General features: G+C 39.7%; 1 protein-coding gene across 1 annotated transcript in view; it reads left to right on the top strand.

Annotated features, from left to right (window-relative positions):
• Nucleotides 1–14,119: 14,119 nt before the first annotated feature.
• col27a1b (collagen, type XXVII, alpha 1b) overlaps nt 14,120–22,144 on the top strand; it is a 53,181-nt gene continuing 45,156 nt past the window's right edge. Inside the window, 3 exon segments of the mRNA XM_035530244.1 lie at nt 14,120–14,565; nt 17,068–17,138; nt 20,556–21,838. Of these exon segments, the coding sequence (XP_035386137.1) occupies nt 14,513–14,565; nt 17,068–17,138; nt 20,556–21,838 (1,407 nt within the window). The 5' untranslated portion in view covers nt 14,120–14,512.

Raw genomic sequence — 22,144 nt, 5'->3', positions numbered from 1 at the left:
GGGGTCTGGCAATGGTGACATAGATGCTCTAGTACTTTCTGCTGGACAACAGGATGGCGTAGAGACTGTGAGAGGGGTGGGAGGGATCATCCGTAATGCCTGTGGCCTTGCAGACAAGCACTTGAAGTAGGAGGTGTTAATGGTGGGTACAGCTTTTCTCGCAATCTGCTATAGGGACTTGCAGTCTGAGACAGTACAGTTCCCATACCAGATGGTGAGATAGCTGGTCAATATGCTCTATAAGTCAAAGTCAAAGTCAAATTTAATTATGTAGTAGTTTTTACAGCACATGTTGCCACAAAGCAGCTTTAAAAATATTTAGGTCCACATCTAAAATGAGCAAGCCAGTGGAGACACTGACAGGAAAAAACTCTCTAGAGGGAAATTAGGAAGAATCCTTGGGAGGACCAAGACTCAAGAGGGAACCCATCCTCTCTACTGTCCCTCTGTAGAAGGTGCTTAGAATAAAAGGAGGTATGCTTGTTCTTCTTCCTGTCCACCACAGGTAGTGAAGGGATTTCTGGGTTGTCTTGATTAGGCAGGTGATGCTCAGGGTCCAGGTGAGGTCCTCCATGAAGGAACTTAGTGACTCTCTCCACAGTTGTGCCATTACTGTAGTGTCATCAGCAAACATGATGATGTGAACTGTGCTTTGCCACACAGTCATGGGTCAGTAACATGAACAGCAATGGACTGAGGACAATGCTGCCAATCCTGGGAAATAGAGGATGCTGCCAAGTCCACAATTCCATTGTAGATCCTAGCAGGCTCAACTTTTCTGTACATTGCTGGAAAAAATTGTGTTAAATGCTGAACTGAAGTCTATTAACAGTATTTACACATACATGTTCTTTTTATCCATGTGGATCAATGAAATGTGATGACAGAGGATACAGCACCTTTTGTTGAATGGTTGGAGTGATAGGTGAACTGAAATGGGTCCAGTGTGGTTGGGAAGCTGCTCTTTATTTGTTTCATGGCTAAGTACTTGAAGCACTTCATGATGGTTGGTGTGAGAGCTACAGGCTGATAGCTACTGAATCTGCATGGGTTCCAGTTCTTTCCTCCTTAAAGTATTTGTGTGTCTTTAAATAAATTGGTTTTGTGGCAGGGAGGACGTATAAATTCTGGGTGCGTTAATGTAAAATACAAGACTGGCAGTGGTTTTATCATTTAACTCCAGTTTTGCAATGTTAAGGCATCAGTTGCAAAACATTTTGTGTAAACAAATATTTTCTTGTTTCATGCAGTATTTATTACCCTCTCAGAGTTACCTTAAAGAACAAAAAGATTCAAGGAAGTCCAATGTGTTAGTGACAATGACCTACCTGGGTCAGGGCAAGCCTGGGCCCACCCAAGATGAGATGAGGGTTCTCCAGCAGATCTGTGGAGGAGAGAATGTCTGCGTCTTTAAAGGATCTGTCCAACCTGGAGGTAATAATAACCCCAGACGCCACACACATTGTGGAGCAGTGGAGTGGAAATACAATAATTCAAAAATAGTAACGGGGGACAGATCATTTTCTCATCTGGCCTCTATGATACAAACAGTCTCCTATGATATCAAATCTTTTCCAATGCAGTAGAAATTACTGTCTGGTCTGTTAGCCCACTGATACGCATAAACAGAATCTTTGCCATCCTCTGCAGACCAGTTCCAGTTCACGTCTCAGAGGCACCTCGGCTACCCCTTCAGTGCCACCTTCTATGTCAATGGCATAATGGCAGGCAGGATCAGCTCGTGCTGCGAGTATCGCTACATGCCCGGCTTCCAGCAAGGCCGCAAGGGCTATTTCCAGCTGTGCCGACTGAGTGGAGGGAAGCCCTGCTACAAGTGAGAGCCGCACATAGCTGTGATTGGCTTGAGATAAATATCTCTTTATAAAATCCCTACTAAATTAACGTGATGATTACTTTTCGATCAGATGCGTGAACTCCAGGCATGGCATTGGCCGCGAAGCAAAAAAACTCAAGGATGACAATTCCCAACCTGTCCAGTCTAATGAAGGTTGGAATAAGTGCCTTGTCAATGACAGCTATCAGTTTCCCAACTATGGTGAAAATAATAAGTATAGACATAAATAACCAATAAGCATTATTAAATATCTATAGGTGTACTGGAGTCCCGTTCTTCATCACCTTTATTCATCCCTCTTGGAATGGAAAGACCTGTACAGAGGACAAGGACACTTCACAAAGATGCCAGTGTGGTATCTACCGACAGCGAAGACATAAATGGCACTGTGAACGAGAAGAAGCGGCACAAGCATTGCAAGGGACGCCGCAACCGCCGGGGCCACTGCCAGGGCTCTGAGGAGTCTCAGGTCAAAAGAGACAGTAGAGATGATGATGCCAAGCCACCAGACTCCAATCACCAGTCACCCCTCCTGGAAAAACTGGGAACTGTCAAGAAACAAGGCAAGGAGAAACCAGGGACAGACAATCACGTCCGAGCGCCAGGTGAACACTCATGTTTTTTTGTGTTTTATCCGTTTACTGTGGCTGTGACAGAGGTTGGTTGGGTTTGCTTGGACCACGTTGCACTGCTTTGAAGTTATGAACACCTTTCTCTATCCTTGTAAATCTCAGGGCTGTATTTCATTCAAAAAAAGAAGTAAGTAACAAGAGATAAGGACAGTTGTATTTCTTCAAGATTCATTGCAGGACAGAGAAAGCCTGAGTAAGCAGAATAGAAAGAAAAGGCTTGATCATCTAGAGTCCAATGGCAAAAGCAGAAGCAGGGAAAGACTGAGAGACTTCTATGAAGAATGCATTGAAATGAGCGCTGGTCTGGAGTCGGGCCTAGACCAACAAAAGTGGTTCAAAGCAAGCAGTGAGTAAAGAACTGCCAACCATGGCTCACAGACAGGCTCCCCTTGAGTCTTTTAAACTGATTCTCAGCAATTCAATCATTTTAACATTAAGCATTTGACACTGCAAAAACTGAATTTATTTAATAAATTGACATGCTTAAGGTATCTGGAGAATAAATATAGCAAAAAAGAGATGACTATTAAAACTGCATTTGCATCTTCTAAACCTTCCACATAGCTCAAACCAAAAAAAACTTATTTTCTCATATGGGCTACTGTAATCTATGATACTGTTCTTTAAACTAACTCTTAAAAAAACAAATTGGGCAACTGGAAGAAAAGACAATACAGCTATACAGAGAATCTATTGTGACAGACTGTAGGGATAAAACAGCAACTAAAAAAAAAAATATATATATATCTATATATATATATATATATATATATATATATATATATATATATATAGTCTCTTTATTAAGAATACAGGAAATATGTACATAACATTAAAAAAAAAACAGAATAAATGGCTTGCACAGGCAAAAATCAGCATTTAGTGAGGCACTAAGCACATCTTGAACTCTTTTGGGGAAACTGCCCTGATGTTTTTCTGAAGTAATATTCTGGTTCTATTCCATTCAGGTTCCATTCCATTTAGCTTTAAGAGGGCCAGGTTCCTACTGTTACTCTAGTGTAAGGGGAGGTCACTCTTAATACTCTCCAGTGTATCCTATTGAAGCTAGGGGTACCTACCACATAGAAATTTCCTGGATTTTCTGGTTCTAATAAAGAGACTGAGAAATATTTATGTATGGTCATTGTACCACTGCTAAAATAACAAATATAATGTACAGAATACGAGAGAAATAAGATTAAAGAGCAGATCACCTTGGATCCTCATCTTAATGGCTCAGCCTCAGAGGTGGAACTCAGTGAAGAGAGTGACAACAGCCTCCATCAGTCAAAAAGAGGGAAGAGCCAGATGAACACAAACCAAGTTGATACACTTGGCCAAGGTTGGTGTAAGAAACCTGACATTTCATCCCATGGAAATGTTAGCCTTTAATGAACATGCTACAGTCCATTACATTGCTTTGTATGGTTCTGCTCAAGTGTCTTCATTCAGTTGTGCACTAATTTTTTAGACATCCCAGAGAACAATGCATCTGAGAAAGAACAAGAACTGCAAAAAAAGGTTGGTCCAGTCTTTAAAGCATTAAGCCTTATAACTGAAGCTGATGTCATTTGGAATCCATAGCCAGAGGTTTAACCTCCAGGTGCTACAGGAGCATTCTGCAGGCCACTGTGACCCAGACATTCTGCCCAACTTTGTCTACAAAGATAAATGAGGGAGGACCCAGTTTACACCTATAGGTTGTAAGCTGGAGTTGAAAAATTCCACACTTTTTATTAGAGGCACATTCACACCGACAGAAACATCAGTGCGTGTCTGCAGGACCTTGCTACAGTCCAAGACATACCTCACAAAAGTAAGGACTGTAAAACACTGTAAATGTTTCAGATCCCTAAATGGATATATGCTTGCACTAATGTTAAATGCTTACACTTATGCTCAGATTTTTAATTAGAGGGCACAGAATTCAGTGCATATATTTAAATTAAAATAATTTGAGATGCACAATTTTAATTCCTATATCAGAACCCAAATGCTTTTCCAGATTTTTTTTCCTTCATTGGTGAACAAGTTAAAATATGTTTAAAGTGTGACCTGGTTTATAAATAAAAAAAAGTCTTAACTAAATCTAAATACTTTCCAAAATATCTTATTGTTTAAATGAAACTTCTCTGTTGTTATACAGTAATCTAACAAGTTATGATTTTTAACTGTATTTTCAGCTGTGCATTATTTATTGACAGGACATTATTTATTACCATTCCTCCAAAAAGAAGCATATCAAGGCTGCAGATAATAAGTTACGATAAGGAATGATTTCACATGAAGATGGCAGAAGAATCATTCAAAGAATCATTCATTTACAGTTTTAATATCTAATTGGCTGCTGTTTTTCATAATTCATAATTTCCCAAGTTATGAATCTAAAAAAATGAATTTGAGAGAGTAACTAGCATTTAACTATCCAATTAATAGTTTCATTATTCAAAAAGCTGAAACTTGTTTGGTATTCTACCATACTATAGAACATGTTAGAGCTCTAGACCTATTCCATTTCATGCTTCAGAAATGTTCCTGTACATCTGATGTATAAATGTGATCCTGCATATTTGAATCCTCTTGCCCTCAGCTGGACGCTATGACAGAGGTGCTAAGCATATCAGATGAGGTGGAACAGCTGGTGCTGAGGAACACAGGGATAACAGATGAGCTCCTGAAGGGTTTAGCTGCAGCACTGAAGAACAGCCTGTCTGAGGTCACCATGATAAACCTTAATCTCAACCACATTGGACCTCCTGGGGTTCATGTTCTACTTGACCTTCTAGAGGCCAAGCTTGGAATCAAGGGATTACTGTAAGTCACCTCAGATGTTTGCCGGCCCTGTCACACTAACCTAAATTAGAGTTAGTCTGTGTCATTTGATAACATGAATGGTATCCTTTTTGACATGTTTGTAGAGCCCTCTTTAGATAAGAAATAATACTAATTTCTTTTATTTTTAGATTGTTTGGAAATCAGCTAGGTGATGCTGGAGTTCAGATTCTACTTAATGGAGTGGCTGACCTCCAAGACAAGACAGCATCACCTGGAGTGCCAGAACAATTCTACCTTCCTGCGCCTAACTTCACACTCGTAGAGCTGGACTTGGGTGGGAACAGGATTGGCAGTGAAGGACTGAGAGTACTAGGCACCTACATGAAATTTCACTCACATCTGCAGTATTTGGGCCTGGCCCAAACATCTTGTTCTAACATGGAGGTCTGGACTATCCTGTTTGAAAGCCTGAAGATGAACACTAATGTAGCTCATATTATTCTAGATGAGAACAATCTGGGAGACCAAGGAATCAAACTGTTTGCTGAGGCCCTGAGAGTTAACGGAAGCCTAAGAAAAGTAGACCTGGACAGTAATGGGTTTGGCGAGGCTGGAGGTAATGCTATACTTGAGGCACTTCTGTCTAGGAGGTTTTTTCTCAAGCACTTAAGCTTGGAAGATAACTACATCAGTACAACACTGATGAGCAAGATACAGCAGGCGATTAAATCTAATAGTGATGCCCCATAAAATATATATGTAAAAGTCATACATATATATTTACATTGTGCTTGTATCACCAAATATTTGACAGAAAACAGTAAATGAATCTGACCACCAACAGCAAACAGGAAGAAATCAAACTTTGTGAGTTGTATGTGAGTGGTTTCCAGTAATTCCAAGTCAATTGCTTTATTCATGTGTTTGGGAGTTTAACATAAACTTGGCCAGTAGAGGAAAAGATTCAGAGGAGTTTTTACCTCAGCTCTTGACCTGGCCTTTCAACCATGAGCTGACTGGTTTGCCCCTCAGCTGGATGTGGCTGTTACCATATCTTTGAAGTCAGTGACTTGTCTGTATACCCCACAAAAGCTGATACATTTAGTCATTGGCAATGAACTTGCAAATCAGAGACAGCCCTCACTGTAAAGTTTAAAGAGGTTCACCCAGAACACAGAAGTATTTATTTTTTATACGAGCATGAGCACAAATGTGACCACCATGTCTCTGATGTTTTTGTTTCTGGGGAGGGGGAAGTACACTATGGAGCATTTGATGTTGGTAATAACCCTCAGTTCCTAAATAACAATACACAAATGTGACCATTTATATAATAACTTGTTTTTCCTATAACTGACAACTGTTAAACATGATTGTGGAACCAGTGGTGTTGACAACCACCTTATGGGAATCATTAAGTCAGAAGGCTGCTCCACATGTGGCTGTGTAGTGACTTTAGAATATGTTGGGGGTTTTTTAGATTACCATGTGCCCCTTACAATATACACTTTTGTTATGATGAGCTCATATCCTAAAATAACAATGGCCCAATAGACATGAGTAAACTAATTACACTGGAAAAGAGGCAATGAAACTGCCTTGCTCTGCAGGTATGCTATGACAGGGCCCATAAATGTTATCATTGCCTGTCTTGTGATATTTCACATAATGTTCTTTGCTCAGCAAGCTTTGTAACTTTATATTATATACAATCTGAAAATAAGAGAATTGTTCATAAAAAAAATTTCTCCAGTCTTTCCAAAGTAAAAAATAAAGTTATATGATACAATTAATTCTCATACACTAGTAGTATTAGCAGAACTCAATTAAGGTTATAGGCAGTGCCCTGTAGGAATTTGGGGGGGGGGGGGGGGGGGGGGGGGGTTTGGACTGCTTTCAGTGGCTGATTTACAGGTTACCAGCTTCCTTTAAAAAAAAAAAAAGTTTAAACATGAATGGCTAAACTGAGCAAGTACAATTAATATCCATGTATGTTTCCAGTTAAAAATCATATTTTTAACTGTATTGGGGTTTTTGGGGTATGTTTTCCCATAACAAATTAAAGTGTAGTACACAAAGTGACCACTCTTGAGCACAAATCTAAATGGGAACAGAGGTAGGATTGGACCCTATTCCATGGGTCTCTTCAATGCCACTATTCTGTATGACTTTGGCCTTAGGAAGAAAAAAAAACCTATTTATGTGAATATACATGGAAACGGGCAAACCCTATAAAAATAATAGGCAAAAAGAACTCTATACAGAGTCCACATTAGGGTAAAGTATAGTGTTTTTTTATGCTATTGTGTAAGATTTCATATGAATCATGCTAATCAGATACTATATAATGAATCATTCAGAGTCCTGTTTTTGAAGTTACTTTAGCTGGCATTTGTGGAGAGGGACAAATAAAGCATTTTGTTCCAGAAATTTGAAATAGAGTTATAATATGCAAGAAAACTGGTAGAGCATCAGATATCACAACACAGGATTTCAACTTACGTTTTCCCCATAGAATTGTCAATAGAAATATCAAGGTATATTATTAAAGAATAGAATGCACTGATATACACATAAGTGATATTGTGTATTCTATAAAACCAAACATTATTTGATAGTAACCAGTGGGCTGGAAGGTGCGAATATGCAGTACAATACTTTCATTCACAGACTGGCAAATTTGTTCCATGCAACCCATGTTACCGCAGGGTATGGCATCATTCTATCATCAGTAACATTTGTGAAAATGCTGATCAAAGCTTTTCACAAAACTAATTTGTGCTGTGGGTTGTAACTGAGCCAGCCCAAATCTCCCAACCCTCTTTGGACTGTTCGGGTGATCTTTTCTCCCTTTCCTCTGATAGGGATCACTTCAGCACTCCAAGGATTGAGAGATGGTAAAGTACACCGTGTTTTTTGTCCCACAGAAGAACAGTGCAACATATACCATGTGCCTGGACACTGGCAAAGATCTATTTCCAGGAATTTAGGAATTTATAAATGTAGCTACATTAAAGTCATATTGGCTTTAATAAGGCAACTTCATAAGCACTGATTGCCCTCTTAGTTTTCCTTAAAAATGCAACAAATTTCAAGAATCTACTGACAAAAAATGCTTGTAGTGAAAGGACCTCTAGTCTTCTGAGGTATTCCTGGACTGAGATCAGTGACTTCTTGTCTTCACACAAATGAGATTTCAGTCTATGCTGAATAGAATGCTGTTGTAAGGTTCTTTCAACCTTGCAGCCCGGAGCCACCTGATAATAAACCTGGCATCTTCAAGGTGCTCCATACTTGAAAATGTATTTCGATCCACAGAGTTCAGAGTTTCACAACAGGACATTAATTTTTGGGCTGTGTACATAGAAAATTATGAAGTGAACTTTACCGCAGTGAAATGTTTTTTGGTGCAAACAAGCAAAAACATGTCACTAAATATAAACCAATGAATTCTACAATAAAAAAGTAGATATTTTTATTTATGTGTTTTCACAGTCCCTAACACAGGCTTAAATACACTGGGTAAGACCAAACCTCAAAACTAGACAAAAAGGCCATCTGTGTGTAAAAATATAAACAACTTTAATATCTGAGTTTCTTTCTGTCATCGTCTCCTAACAGCAGAGTGTGATGACATGGAATGGATGTCATCCACCTTTTTGGTCAATAGACTGTTGTATGTGTGAGATGCTTTAAGAGTTTTGTAAAAAAAAATCCACTCAGACAGAAGCAGGTAGCAGACAACTACAGTGCCCTAGTAGCAAGAGGCAGGGTGATTTTGGAGGGTGTGTTTGCAGAGACCACAACTAGTAGACTGGTGTCAGGACAGCAAAGCTTGTGTTTGCTCCTTTGGGTCAGAGCTTTTAGCCTAGGTAAAGCTCATTTGTTTTTGTCTGGTCAGTATGAATTAGATTCTGTCAGTAGTTCAGGCCTGAAGGAGGCTACAGTTCTCTTATTCAGCTCTAGATATTTACCTTAGGTGTATGTTAAATAGTGCAGGTGCCAGCAGTATGAGCAATGGTTAATCATTTAAATCATATTAGATTGCTCAAGTATGAATTAAAATATAAACTTAAAGATGTATTTGCTTACTTTCCTCCCAATATAGGCAACAGGTTGGTAGGTCAGTTTTCCTAGCAGATATAAATGCTAAAAAAGTAATTAATTCTTGAAAGCAAGTCTTAGATACTTAGCAAAAAGAAATGTATCTTGGAGAACTAATAAAGCTTAGGGAAATGCATTTTAGATGCAAATGGACCTGACTTGTAACTCACTCGCTCACTCACTCTCTCACATTTAGCATAAGGAATCACTGGTAGCACTGAAATAGTTTTGGTGCTTCTCATTAATGACTCTGTGTCCTTGTTTACTCAGCTTTGATTTTGTTACTTGCCATTGTAAACATTTACATGAAACTCTAAATCTGATATTTCTAGAAGTGCAACCACCCTAAAGAATGTCAGATTGCTGCTGTTTTGGCAGTGCACTGCTTTCTAGTAATTGTATATTAACTTGATCATTTTCTCACCACACATCTGATGTCATTTACAGTCCCAGAATGCAGAAAATGCAAACATAGGCCATAATTTCAGACAGAGTGAGTCCAAGATTCACCAGGGTCAAGTGAAATTTCTGAAGTGGTTTACTGTGAAAAGTTGTTGCCAAGTACAGACAAGCCATTTGTTGTTCAAGGTGGGTCACTTCCAAGCCTTATCTGAAGTTCTGAAATACTAAAGCACAGAGTGAAACACTTTAAGAAACACATATCTGACACAGCTGGCTTTTGTGATGTTAGTGTGCTAGTGAAATTATAGTTTCTAAGTATTTTAATGTGCTCAGTAGCAAAGTGATCAACAACCTCCAAAAAGAAAGTGAGAAGGCCTAAGACATTTAGAGACAAACGCACTGTTGTATCAGTAAAGTCATTACCTGGTTCACTGGTGATCTCAAATAGTTCTCTCAAAACCCAGGAACCTAACTAAAGATATGCACGGAGAGTTCCTCCTCTCAGGAAAGGATTCAAGGTGGGTTTGGGTGGGGATGAGAGAAGAACCAGGTAGCTGTGGCATGTGTCAGCCCAGTGAGATTCCCAGCGGCTGGGCTCTGAGGTTTCTGGAGGAGGAAGCAGAGTAATGATTTATGATTTATGGAGTTATCAGATAGGTAGCAGTAGCCAAATGATGGCATACTACTTCTGCCTCAGTGTGTGTCCAGTTTTCTAAAAAAGGAAACAAATCCAAAGCCAGTCTTTCTTACGTTACAGGCTTGCAGTGCTTGCAGCATACAGCATGAAATGACTATAATTCTCAAAACATTATACTTGGTAAGGTGATTTTTTAAATTGTGAAATATCTGCCAATAACTGTTTCTTTATTCTAGTGTGAGTGAATGAGTAAGATGAATTCAGTGTACTTGCAAAAGAATATCTCATGGACATTTGTCTGCTATCTGACATTTTGAAAAAAGACCATAATTTCCTATTTATTCGTCATGTTGTGTTCCCTCTGGGAAATGTCACAGCGCTGTCGCTCACAATTAACTGAAATTTGATTTGTGACTGATGGTGCTTAGAATAGACATATTCAATTCAACTTTTTAAAAAATATAAGTTGACTCTATGACACATGGATGTGAAGGCCATGAAAGACACATGTCAGATTTCTGTGAACAGGTTTATTAGCTAAGGACACTGACTTGCCCACATAAGTGACAGAATGTAAATATATATTTAAAAAACAACCCACGATTGCAGTGAAACATACAAATCATACAAAGGACCATTCTACTATCATCACAAAAAATACATTTAAGTACAGCCTTCATGAAACAGATGTTTGGACACTTTCAGCATACGTGATCGAGTCTTTCCCATCATGTCTTCTGGAGGCTGTTATGGGAAAGGCTCTCTCCTCTTCTCTAGCAGGCTCCTCAAACCCAAATCCTGGAGAGTCACAACACAGCAGAGTTTAGTGTTGTATGAGCTTCAATCCATCTGTCTCCTTGTCTATATGATTGTAGATGAAACAACTGCACTGTCAACTCTGTTGGAGCTGCCTATAATGCCATGAAGAGCTGCATAATGTTTTGTTTGTATGTCAATGCATAGCCCATCTTCATAAGCACAGGGTCAGCAGTTTTAAATGTGAGCTGATATGACTATACTAATATCACCATAGTAAAATATGTACCGTAAATTTTAGAGAAATGTATTTGCAGCAGATAAACAATTTATTATGCTTGATAGATACTTGTGCCTATACTAATACAGCAGTTGGGAATGCTTAAGTTTATGAATAGTTGGTTGCTTAAGGAATTACTTCATAGTGGTTGCATAGCGGTTGTGTTTTCTAAAACAGATAAGAAATTTCAGTAAACTAACTGTAAAATTTAGTCCAGTTGTCACAACCATAAGCAAATCCACTGCTATAAAATGAGCCACATTCATCGTATTTAATTTTGACAAACTTGTTTGAAAATGTTTTTGGTTTAATGGTAATTTTATATTTAACTGTAAACTACCAATTCCAATTTTCTTTTTACTTCCTTTCAAGCATGATACAGATTTCGTACCAAAGCAAAAAGACCAACCTCACACTAATTTTTCCATTCTCCAATTCTGACAGTAGGATATGTGCAAATACCTCTCACCTTTGTATGATCAATATGCTTCACTTGTAACTAGACCATCTTTACTGTTTGACAGCTTGAGCTTCACTACTGATGGTCAATGATGGCACACATATGAATGCAAAAAGAATCTTGAACATCTGTTTAAGTAATGTTGAGGTTTTTAGGCCTGAGGACAAGGGTAAATTTATGTCAGACCTGTAAATGCCTTAATCAGAAACACATTAATTTATGCTGGAGTTGATGATGAGTGGAACGATAATTAGTCGTGCTGATTATAAAATATAGAGTTCAGGTTTATGACTCATTGACAGAGTTTGTAAATTAAAGAGATGGTGAAGTTATGCCATGCCACAGCAAAACATTCATGTCCCTTGCAAAAGAAAATTTCTGTAATATGTGACATCCAAAAAATCCATGCATGCAATAGAATATTTCAATAACATATGATAACCGAATAAGAAATCAGGTGCTGGCTGGCATTTCCTCTCAATTTCCTGTTTGCATATGGATAACTTCTCATACTCGAATAGGAGCTGTGTTACCAAGCCCAGCTGGAGCTAAGACAGATATCTCCACTGTGTGGGAATTCTGAGTGCAGTCTTTTTTGACAGGCCAGGTTTCTATTGAAGCCAGAGCCTTGAGTAACCAAGTGCAGTTTTCCAGGAAAACATCTGGTATCATGAAGCTGATAAGGTTTACTAATGATGGGAGATACCAGATGGCAAAATCATGTCCTGGAGCTTAAGACTTCCTCACATATTAGCAAGCATACAGTAGTCATACCATTAATGGATGCCTTCTCATAGGGCTTTGATCTGTATGAGGTTCTGGTCACATCACATGCGTCTGTAGGAAAATTATCTAATTTCCGGGAGATTCTGAACTCGCGATAACTGCTGTGATAGCGGGTCATAAAGAGCATCTGAAGTTCATTAAGATTCACTACTTTGGAATATGACACAATCTGACTCAAATGAAAGCCTGTAAAGTGCCTCAAGTGCTTTATGTAGTACCTGTTGTTTTACTATATGTTTACTATATGTTTACTATATGTTGTTTTACTATATGCTGATCAGTGACATACCAGTGACCAGTGACATAATTTTTGCTGTTTCGGTATTAAAAATTGCCCATAATTGACCACATAATTGTGAAAACAATCAAATCCATAGATTTTGAACCCATAGATATTGAACATCAAAACCAACGTGGAATTAACCACTAATAGAGTTAAATATAGAGTCAGACAGCACAAACTCCAAGTGGAGGTGAGATGCAAGTGGCCTTCCAAAGTGTAGTGTGCACTCAGCTCTGGCTTGGGACAGAACTGTGAGGGCTCTCTGTGCACAGCGGAGGGATCTAGTTGCATTGGGCTGAATTGGTGCTCTGTTGGAGCTCGACTGGATACTGTCACTGGGTATTTGTTGAGGGCAGGTCAATGACGGCTCTATATGGAAGGAGGAATTTCACAGTGCACGACAGCACTAGTGAACCCGATTCAGAATGTACTTGTTATAGTGGTAATATGATGTTTGTTTTACTATAATATGTTCTCTATATGTTTTTTGTCTGTCACTGTTTATCATTCCCTTAAATCCAATAAAATACATTTAGGCTAATTTAATTCATTTGTAACATCTTTAATATCATTGGGAAAATTGAATTCATTTTTAATATCTGAACAGTAAGTAAGTTAACAACAATGGAGAATAAACTTTTAAGATTAGTATGGTATTTAAGTTAAAACGTACTAAAGCACATATAATTAGTGGTTGGTTTTTAAAGTATATAAGTGTTATTATATAAGTGTTATAATGATAACAGATGACTAGATACAACAGATTAATATAGCGAAACAGCAATTTCCTGTTGCCTATAACATACATATTTTACAAATTAGAAATCAATAGGCTTTCACAATGGTAGACAATGATTTGTTAAACGTGAACTTGTGGATTAAGTCGTAAATTGTCAGGGTAAATGTCGATGAAATATGAAAACCTTCTCTGGCTCAGATTTCCGTTTTGATACTTCTGAATCTGCATAAAAACCTGTTTTTATGGCATTTTCTGTTTTGAATGTCGAAGAGATACTGCGCGTGAATAAGCCAAAATCTGAGGGGAAAGTTGAATGGTTGTGCGTAAAAAAGACACACCTATGGAACAGCTTGTAGTCACAGAAGTCAGCGGTGTCTTTCTCGCAGTCAGTTGAGGGCGACAGAGGGAGGTGTGCTCTAGTGTCCTACAAATCCTCAGAATTCCTCTTTAGTTTGATTACAGACGGCGAGTTTGCAAGGAGTTTGTCTTAAATTAATGAACTCATGCATGTACCGGACTGGACTTAACTCTTTAGAGTTCATCATCGTCTACTGGTTGCAGACTGGTTTCTCACAAATGGAGTCCTTCATGTCACAGTTTGTTGGACATCCCCTCAAGAAAGATCTTGATTTGGTACTTGAAGGGGAGTACGACTTGTACTAACCTACCGTGTCGCACTTCACCGTCACCGCCTCGAGACACTCACCAAGCATTTTGGGATGATTTGCAATGGGAATAATTCGCATAACTCTGTCATGTCTTGACTATAGTAAACACTCTCAAGGAAGAATGAAGTAACCGCGATGGAGCCGGACAATGCCCCGTACTCCAAACTCAAACCAGCTGGAGTCGGGGGGTGAGTAAAAATCAGGACAAATAACATAATTTTATAGTTCTTGAGTGCAGTGAATTCTAACGAGTATAGTTGCCGTCGTATAACATGAATGAACGAAGTAAACGGTTTTGTCCAGTGTCGTGAACTGGAAACTAGCGTTCGCAATGAATGAATGGGATGTATCACAGTTACCCGAACTCCCACAGCGGAGTTCACATTGTGTCAAGGGGAATTTAGCGTTAACTTACAAAGATGTTGGACCTCCTTACTATGAACCATTTTCTCACTTTTATAAGTTTATTTCATAGAGCAATTTTATCTTCTGTTTCGTAGACTAATGTATGAATGAATCGAAATTTAACCCTAAAAGTGTCCGACTCCCCTCCCCAACTAGACGTTACAGAACTACTGGGGTATGTTAGACAACGAAATGGAATGGGGTTATACACGTCATGTCATGTCACCCTGCGTTATAGCTGATGCTGATAAAAAATGATCTAACCTCCGAATTTCTATTATAAAATTTTGCACAGATTTCAACGTCGGCAAAGTCTGTTTGCTCAAAATTTATCAACCCCCCCCCCCCCTTTGGTGATCAAAAAAGTAACTAATCTACTTTCAGACACTGAGTTACATATTCCGGAGATCAAAGCATCTTGTAAATTGTAGGATATGCCTTTTGGCTGTGTGCAAGGGGGCGTGGTGAAGGGAGAGAGTGAGGATGGAAGAGAGAGGCATACAACATGCATGAGGATATGGCAGTGTCAAAGCGATGATCCATACCGAGTTAGCCTGTCAGCTTACAGATAGGAATAGAAATGTAGTGTCACATTAGGGAGAGGCTTTTGAAATTCTTATGCTTCCTTGCTTGGATTAATTAATTTAGATGTGTGTGGGTGTATGTATGTATGTATGTATATATATGTGTGTGTGCGTGCATGTATGTATGTATATAATTACACACACACAATAGATTGACAGTAAATGCCGTCACGGACATTAATTCCAAATGTGTCAATGCTTAACGGTGTGTGAATTAAAAAAAAGAACTCGTAATTGTCACTGGTATGTGAGGTGCCTGGCCTCAGGTCAGTGGTATGCGAGGTTCCTGGCCTCAGGTCAGTGGTATGCGAGGTGCCTGGCCTCAGGTCAGTGGTATGCGAGGTGCCTGGCCTCAGGTCAGTGGTATGCGAGGTGCCTGGCCTCAAGTCCCCTCCTTTTGCCATTGCCCTGGACAGGAGCCACGCACTTCCTGCTTTGAACATCACAAGCTTTTGGATTCTGGGCAGCTTGTACAGATCTGCCTGCCCTGTGAGAAGCCACAGCTGAGTGTGCTTTAACCAGAGGGCTGGCTTGCGGGTGCCTAGCACTACAGACCCCGAGGCAGGTGCCCCAGCATTCTTGGCGAGGGCTCCTGGAGTGTGACTCCAGGGTAACTGAGATGAATGCGGACTGGAACAGTGTGTCCTCGGGACTTTGATGCAGCAGTCAGGATTGCTTGGTGGTGCTGCGACCTCCTTTCCGCAAACCATGGCCCATGTGACTTTCCATGGGTTTGATGAATCTTCATATAAAGTGCATTGGTTGCAAACATGAAAACATTGATGACACTTGCAGCAGGAATCCCAATACATTGTTTTTGCAGTCAGTCTCCAGCTCTGCGAAAGCATAGGAACAAAATGCCTCTGTTACTGCATGCAGGACTGCATGCAGTGTAGGTGAGCTGTAGTCAAAAGATACCACAACAAACAAAACAACAAAAACAATAATAAAGATGATGGTGATAATAATGGCCATATGATTATCATTTCATTAATTACATTTCTGCCTGACCCTGCACCAGTTTCCTATTGTTCATCTAGCCTTCCTCTACTGCAAAATGAGCACTATTTCAGTTTGCAGTTAGCTTTTATTTTCCTTATAAACAATTGACTAAAAACCAGCCCCCTGAATGTATGCACTACAACCCAAAACAAATCAGACTGTGTGATTTCTACTGTTTTGAAATTCTTGTTTTGTTTTCCTGGAGGCAGTAATGATTAGCAGCTTGATTGTAATATGTGTTATACCCCCTGCATGTGATGTTTATGATGTACTGCATTTGAGTGACTTTTTGTGCATTACATGAGGGTTTGGCAGTTGGTGAGGTAGACTGTAAAATGGGCACAGAGTTCATTTACATGAACATTTACATCAGTCTGACTAATTCAACGTCTTGTGTTTCAGAAAGGTCAAAGAATCTGGGGGAAAACAGTTCATATGTGTAGAAAGTTATCTTAAAACTTCAGTCACTTTTGCTTGTTGTTTGAGATGCTTGATTGAAATTGAGTATTTTAGTATGTCAAATCTTTGTCCTGTGTAAGTTATGCATCTGCAAGATAGGGACAATGATTGATTGTCTATGATTCATATCTTGAGATGCCAAAAGACCACACAGAAGGAATGTTCATTTAATGTTAAAGTTTTAGGGTTGATCCAGAATTGCTCTTGATCTATGAATAACTGATGTATTTGTTCTTACAGGAGAACACTATTTCTCTGCACTGTCCTCTACTGTACTTACTGTCTGGGGTTGGCACAAGAACAACTTGAAGGTAAAACTTTTTATACTATCTTTGAGTGCATTTTTATGCTGTATTCCTATTAGGTAATTTCAGCTTTGATCTAATACTAGTATTTACTGTGGAATTAGTGTTAACAAAAGACTTTTTGTGAAAGTGGAATCAGTTGGTACTGTATGAAAGAACTCTTTGGTTCACATATGATTGTCATCTTGCAGCAGTTTGATCACAATCATTTGATCAGTCTTATCATTATAATAGTTTAGTTTGAAAATATTTTGTGGATTTAGGACACAATGGTATACATGGTAGACATACCTTTCCAGATTGTTGTAAAATTTCTTTAACTGAAACTTGATCAGCAAATTGATCAGATTTTCTCTATTTATCTGTGAAACTGGCCCTTGTTCTTTGTCAAAATGTTACTTGACGGGAATTGCTGAGATCATTTAGGCAAGACTCTTAACGTTACAAGTCTATTGAATTTTGCCATGAATATGAGGTCAGCGAGGCGGCCAGTGCTACTGTTTAGCTGTGGACGGGTGCAGTCCGTATTTGCCAGAACTAACAGCTGTCTGATTTATGCCGAAGTCTCAGATCACTGAAATAGGTTTGTTCCCAGCCTATTTGTTCAGCTCTGGAGCTTAAAAAGCCATTGTGTCAGTACAGATATGCTATCCATCTATCGAAGGCTGGTCTTAAGCAGACTTGTGCTTAAGGTCTGATGATAAAGGTAGAGTTGGGTATTTGCAGCATCATCACTATATGTAGCAGAATACAAGGATTCTGGTACAATAATGATATAACAGCACAACAGACATATGCATTTAATTTTTTACATTTAATTTTTAAAATTGTAAATATGTGCTGTTATATATGTATGAAGTTATGCATGCTCCTCCATACATCTTTTAAAGAGGTATTTAATTTTGAAATGTTTTGGAAGGAAAAATTACCAGTTCATATGTTGTGAGGTTAGTGCACACCTCTGTGCAGAAATTGTCACTAGCTGTGGGAACAAAACCACTTGTGCCTGGTATGCAGACAAATTGTTTTGCTGTATTGATATATAGAACACAGCCCTTGTATTCTGTATTTGGGGATGAATACAAATAGGGAACTCAATTCCTTTGGGAACATTTTAAAAAAGATAGTTAATAAACAGATTGCTTTTCCAAATTGCAAATCTGTAACTTGACAGCAATCGGTCTAGTACAGACATGTGTTTACATATGGAGAGAGAAATATGAAGAGCCCACTTAAGATTTATACTGATGTCATTGCCATGATCTTTATTTTTCTGTAGTACTGCGGCCTGTCTAATGGACTAACCACCACTGGCCAAGCTGCTATCATCTCCTCATCTGTTGTTTGCACCATGTGTACAGTGTTGGGTCTTACCATTCATCAGAGTGAGCAATTAGTGTTGGAGAGCCCTTATTTTTCTCCATTTACTCATATGCAGTGCAAATGCAGATAGCAAAGCCGCTATTTATCAGCAGCGCTGTTCTTGACTAACCAAATGAAAATAAACTCCAAGGCTTACACATCTCTATTAATTTTATTTGTCATCATTGTAACATTCTGTACCAGCCACTATGCAGTTCAGTTAATTTTTTTTTAATATCACTGTCAGATCCAATGGAAAATTCAGCTCATTGCCCCTTTTAAACAATTAACAGAATTAAAGTGCTGTCACTGGAAGCTATTGTGTTTTAAGATGGGTTTCAACTCATGAAAGATGCTTTTGTTCTGCTTGGAGAGTAAGACTGATGGTTTTTCCATGTGTGGGACAGTCCATACAGGATGCTCTCTCACTACAGACTGGGATTTCTCCAGATTTCAAGTGCCCCCCACCCCCTCCTACTGCATAACTTATGAGCAGGTCATCTTAGTGAGTCACAGCCAGATATTTTCTAGAATTCTCTTATTATTGGGCTTATCTTTTGGTTCAACACCCAGTTTGCAACGTATGTTATTCCACCTTTGCTTTATACTATTTTCAGGAGCAATAATTGCTTAACTTGGACGGAAAACTCTTTTGCGTTTTCCCTGAAGACTCACAGGGTGTCTTTCTGTTTTGGATTTGATGTGGTTCTTGGAGTTAGTGCACTGAGCCAAGCAGTTCCAGTCCCTATTATTTTCTTTCAAGCGCATCTTGAGTCTAGCCTCTGTGGCTGCAAGTGGATCTGAAGGGTAGATGCTCCACCACCTCCTCCACAACCTTTGCTTAGTTTCCCAGCATTCCGTGTTGCCCATGACTCACTCACATGGTCCTCTCAGAGTAGGGCTATGAATGTAGCATGTCTGGCAGCTACTCATGTGTTTCCATTGCTGAGGGAGGTTTAACTCCTGGGCTGACAGTTTTGTTTAACAGTCTCATCTGATTAATTTGGTTATTCAATAATTTTTTAAATGGACATCAGATGTTGTTGATCTTTGTCACCCTTTCAGACGTCCCTTGATGATAGATCACCTATATAGTCAACTCCTGCTAGTATGTTTATATTATGCTTGCAGACATTCATATAGTCATTCTCTCTCTCTCTCTCTCTCTCTCTCTCTCACTCCTGCCTTTCCTTTTCTATCTCTTCTTTCCATAAACCTTGTTGCTGGAGACCAGTATATGAAAGGCCTTTGTCTGCCAGGGTAGGAGGTGTTGCGGTGGGTCTTATTTGACTCTGTCTCAGTCTCCGCTTTGCACACTCAGCAAAGCTCACTTCTTTTCCATGAACATGATTACTGTCTGTCTGGGGAACTGTTAAGCTCCCTTTTCCAAAAGGTTTTTGAACAAACACATGCATTTGATTTAACTCCATGACCATCTTCCGCAAGGTTGGACAATGATGAATGGCCTAAAGTCTATAACAGTTTGCCTGTCCATTGACATCATTTAACCATGTGCTTTTCATTTAGTCTCTTCAGAGTGCAGCGTGCCATCTTTAGCTAGATTGCATTTAGCCATAATATGTGTGAACAGTAGTGACAAATGCATCTCTTATATGATTGAATATGATCTCTTAGAACTGCTAAAGCAAAGATAAATGACACTCATCTGATTATCAAAACAAGTGTTCATACTTTTGCATGAGGGAATGGTATTGGGGAAAAGTAGAGCAAGCATTTCACAGTTTTCCCAAATTCTCACTGGTCAGTGCATAGTGTGGTCTTCAGAACACCTATATCATCTGGACATGACTGTGAGTGTCTGACTCTGAGATGCAGAACATGTAACATTGCTGTTATAATTTTTTTTTTACAGCCTTCTAAAAATGATGCTGTGATTGTGTAGTGGAATAAAGTGGGTTTTCACAAATCTGGTCTTTTGGAGACTAATTGGGAATCCACCTGCCCCAATATGACTCCCATCACAACAGCATATAGGAGTATTTGATGCTATGTAATGTTACTGTTATTATTACTGTTAAGTGTTACCTTTCCTTTGTTCAGATGTGGATATCCTCCAGAAGCTCGGCCTGGTCTGGAAGAGGCCCTCATCCGGGATGCGCTCCACTCTGCAGGGCGTCATCCCCTTCAAGTCCGGAGTTATCCTCACCCAGAGGGCACGGATCGAGGTGCCCTTGAGTTCTGTGGTCCCGTTGCCACTGGGCACGGAGTTTGCCCTCATCTTGAGCGTGTGTTCGCACCGCATCAACAACGCCTTTCTCTTCACCGTCATGTCAAAGAAGAAGAGACTGCAGCTAGGGGTGCAGTTCATCCCTGGCAAAATTATAGTTTATGTTGGCCAAAAGAACTCTGTATATTTTGATTATGATGTTCACAATGGCCAGTGGCACAATCTGGCCTTGGATATCCAACCCCAAAGGGTTACTTTATATACTTCTTGTGGGAAGACAAGTGTACATGCAAATTTGCATTTTAAAAATGAGGAAACTCTGGGTCCAGAAGGCTCCTTTCTTCTGGGCAAAATGAGCCAGAATTCAGTGCAGTTTGAAGGTGCCATTTGCCAGTTTGACATTCACCTCTCTGCCAAGGCAGCTCACAACTATTGTAAATACATTAAAAAACAGTGCAGGGAAGCTGACACCTTTCGGCCAAACCTCCCACCCCTTTTGCCACTGTTACCCCTGGATCCCAATATCTCTGTCACCCTTCGGACCCCTACTGCCATAAATGAGCTCATCAACAAAGGCTTTACCCCCAGCTTGTCACTGACACAGGATGAGATGAGGTTTACCTCAGGAGTGCCTAACACTTCTGTCCTAATGACAACACAGTCTGGTTCCGTGATCCTAAACATTCATGGAACAGTGCCTCCAAGGATGGCCAGACCAACTCTGGAGGTTCCTGCCCAAGCAAAAATCTCAGCTGTCACTGCTTCCCTTAGGATTGGAGGATCACCCACACAGCCCAAACCTACTCGGCAGAGCAGTTCCATAAACATCATTCAGGTGGTAACCGCGAAATCCCAGAAGTCAAAAGGGAACGGCGTTTCTGTAACATACAGGCCAGACAGACAGAAGCCAAGCATTCAGCCTTCTGCAGCCACCAAACCTAGTCGCTCTGGAACTTACAGCATATCAAACTTATCAGAGAGACCACTGACCACTGTAACTGTGAAGAGATCCATGCCAGAGGTCACCACCAAGCCCACCTCTTTTGTGCCTGTCATACATGCGGCCACAGATGGGTTTCAAACCTTTGAGCTGGAACCAATGCAGTTTTCCCTCCTGGCTGGCCCACCAGGACTCAAAGGAGAACCAGGACCACCGGTAAGAGGATACGGTGTCTTTAAAACAAAATAAAAGTCTCTGGACATTTTGTGATGAGATTAAGATTGTTTGGAGTTTTTTTATACTTCATTCTTAGGAAAGGAGTGAAAGGGTTTTCCCTGTGAGTAGCACATGTTTATGTTAAGTTTACTTTCTAGTATTCTGGTTAGAAATAATCTGGCAGGTAGTAAGTCTTGGTCAGCCTCTTGGCATCTGTGCTGGAGGACTGGCATCCAGGCGACAGGTTCTTCCAGAAGACTGTGGGAGTTTAGAGAGAATGGAGCTGTTTGGAGGCAGGGTCAAAGA

This window comes from Electrophorus electricus, chromosome 9 (genome assembly GCF_013358815.1).
Source record: "Electrophorus electricus isolate fEleEle1 chromosome 9, fEleEle1.pri, whole genome shotgun sequence".
Taxonomy (NCBI): Eukaryota; Metazoa; Chordata; class Actinopteri; order Gymnotiformes; family Gymnotidae; genus Electrophorus; species Electrophorus electricus.
The sequence above is the reverse complement of the archived record's forward strand: the minus strand, read 5'-3'. Positions and strand labels throughout refer to the sequence as shown.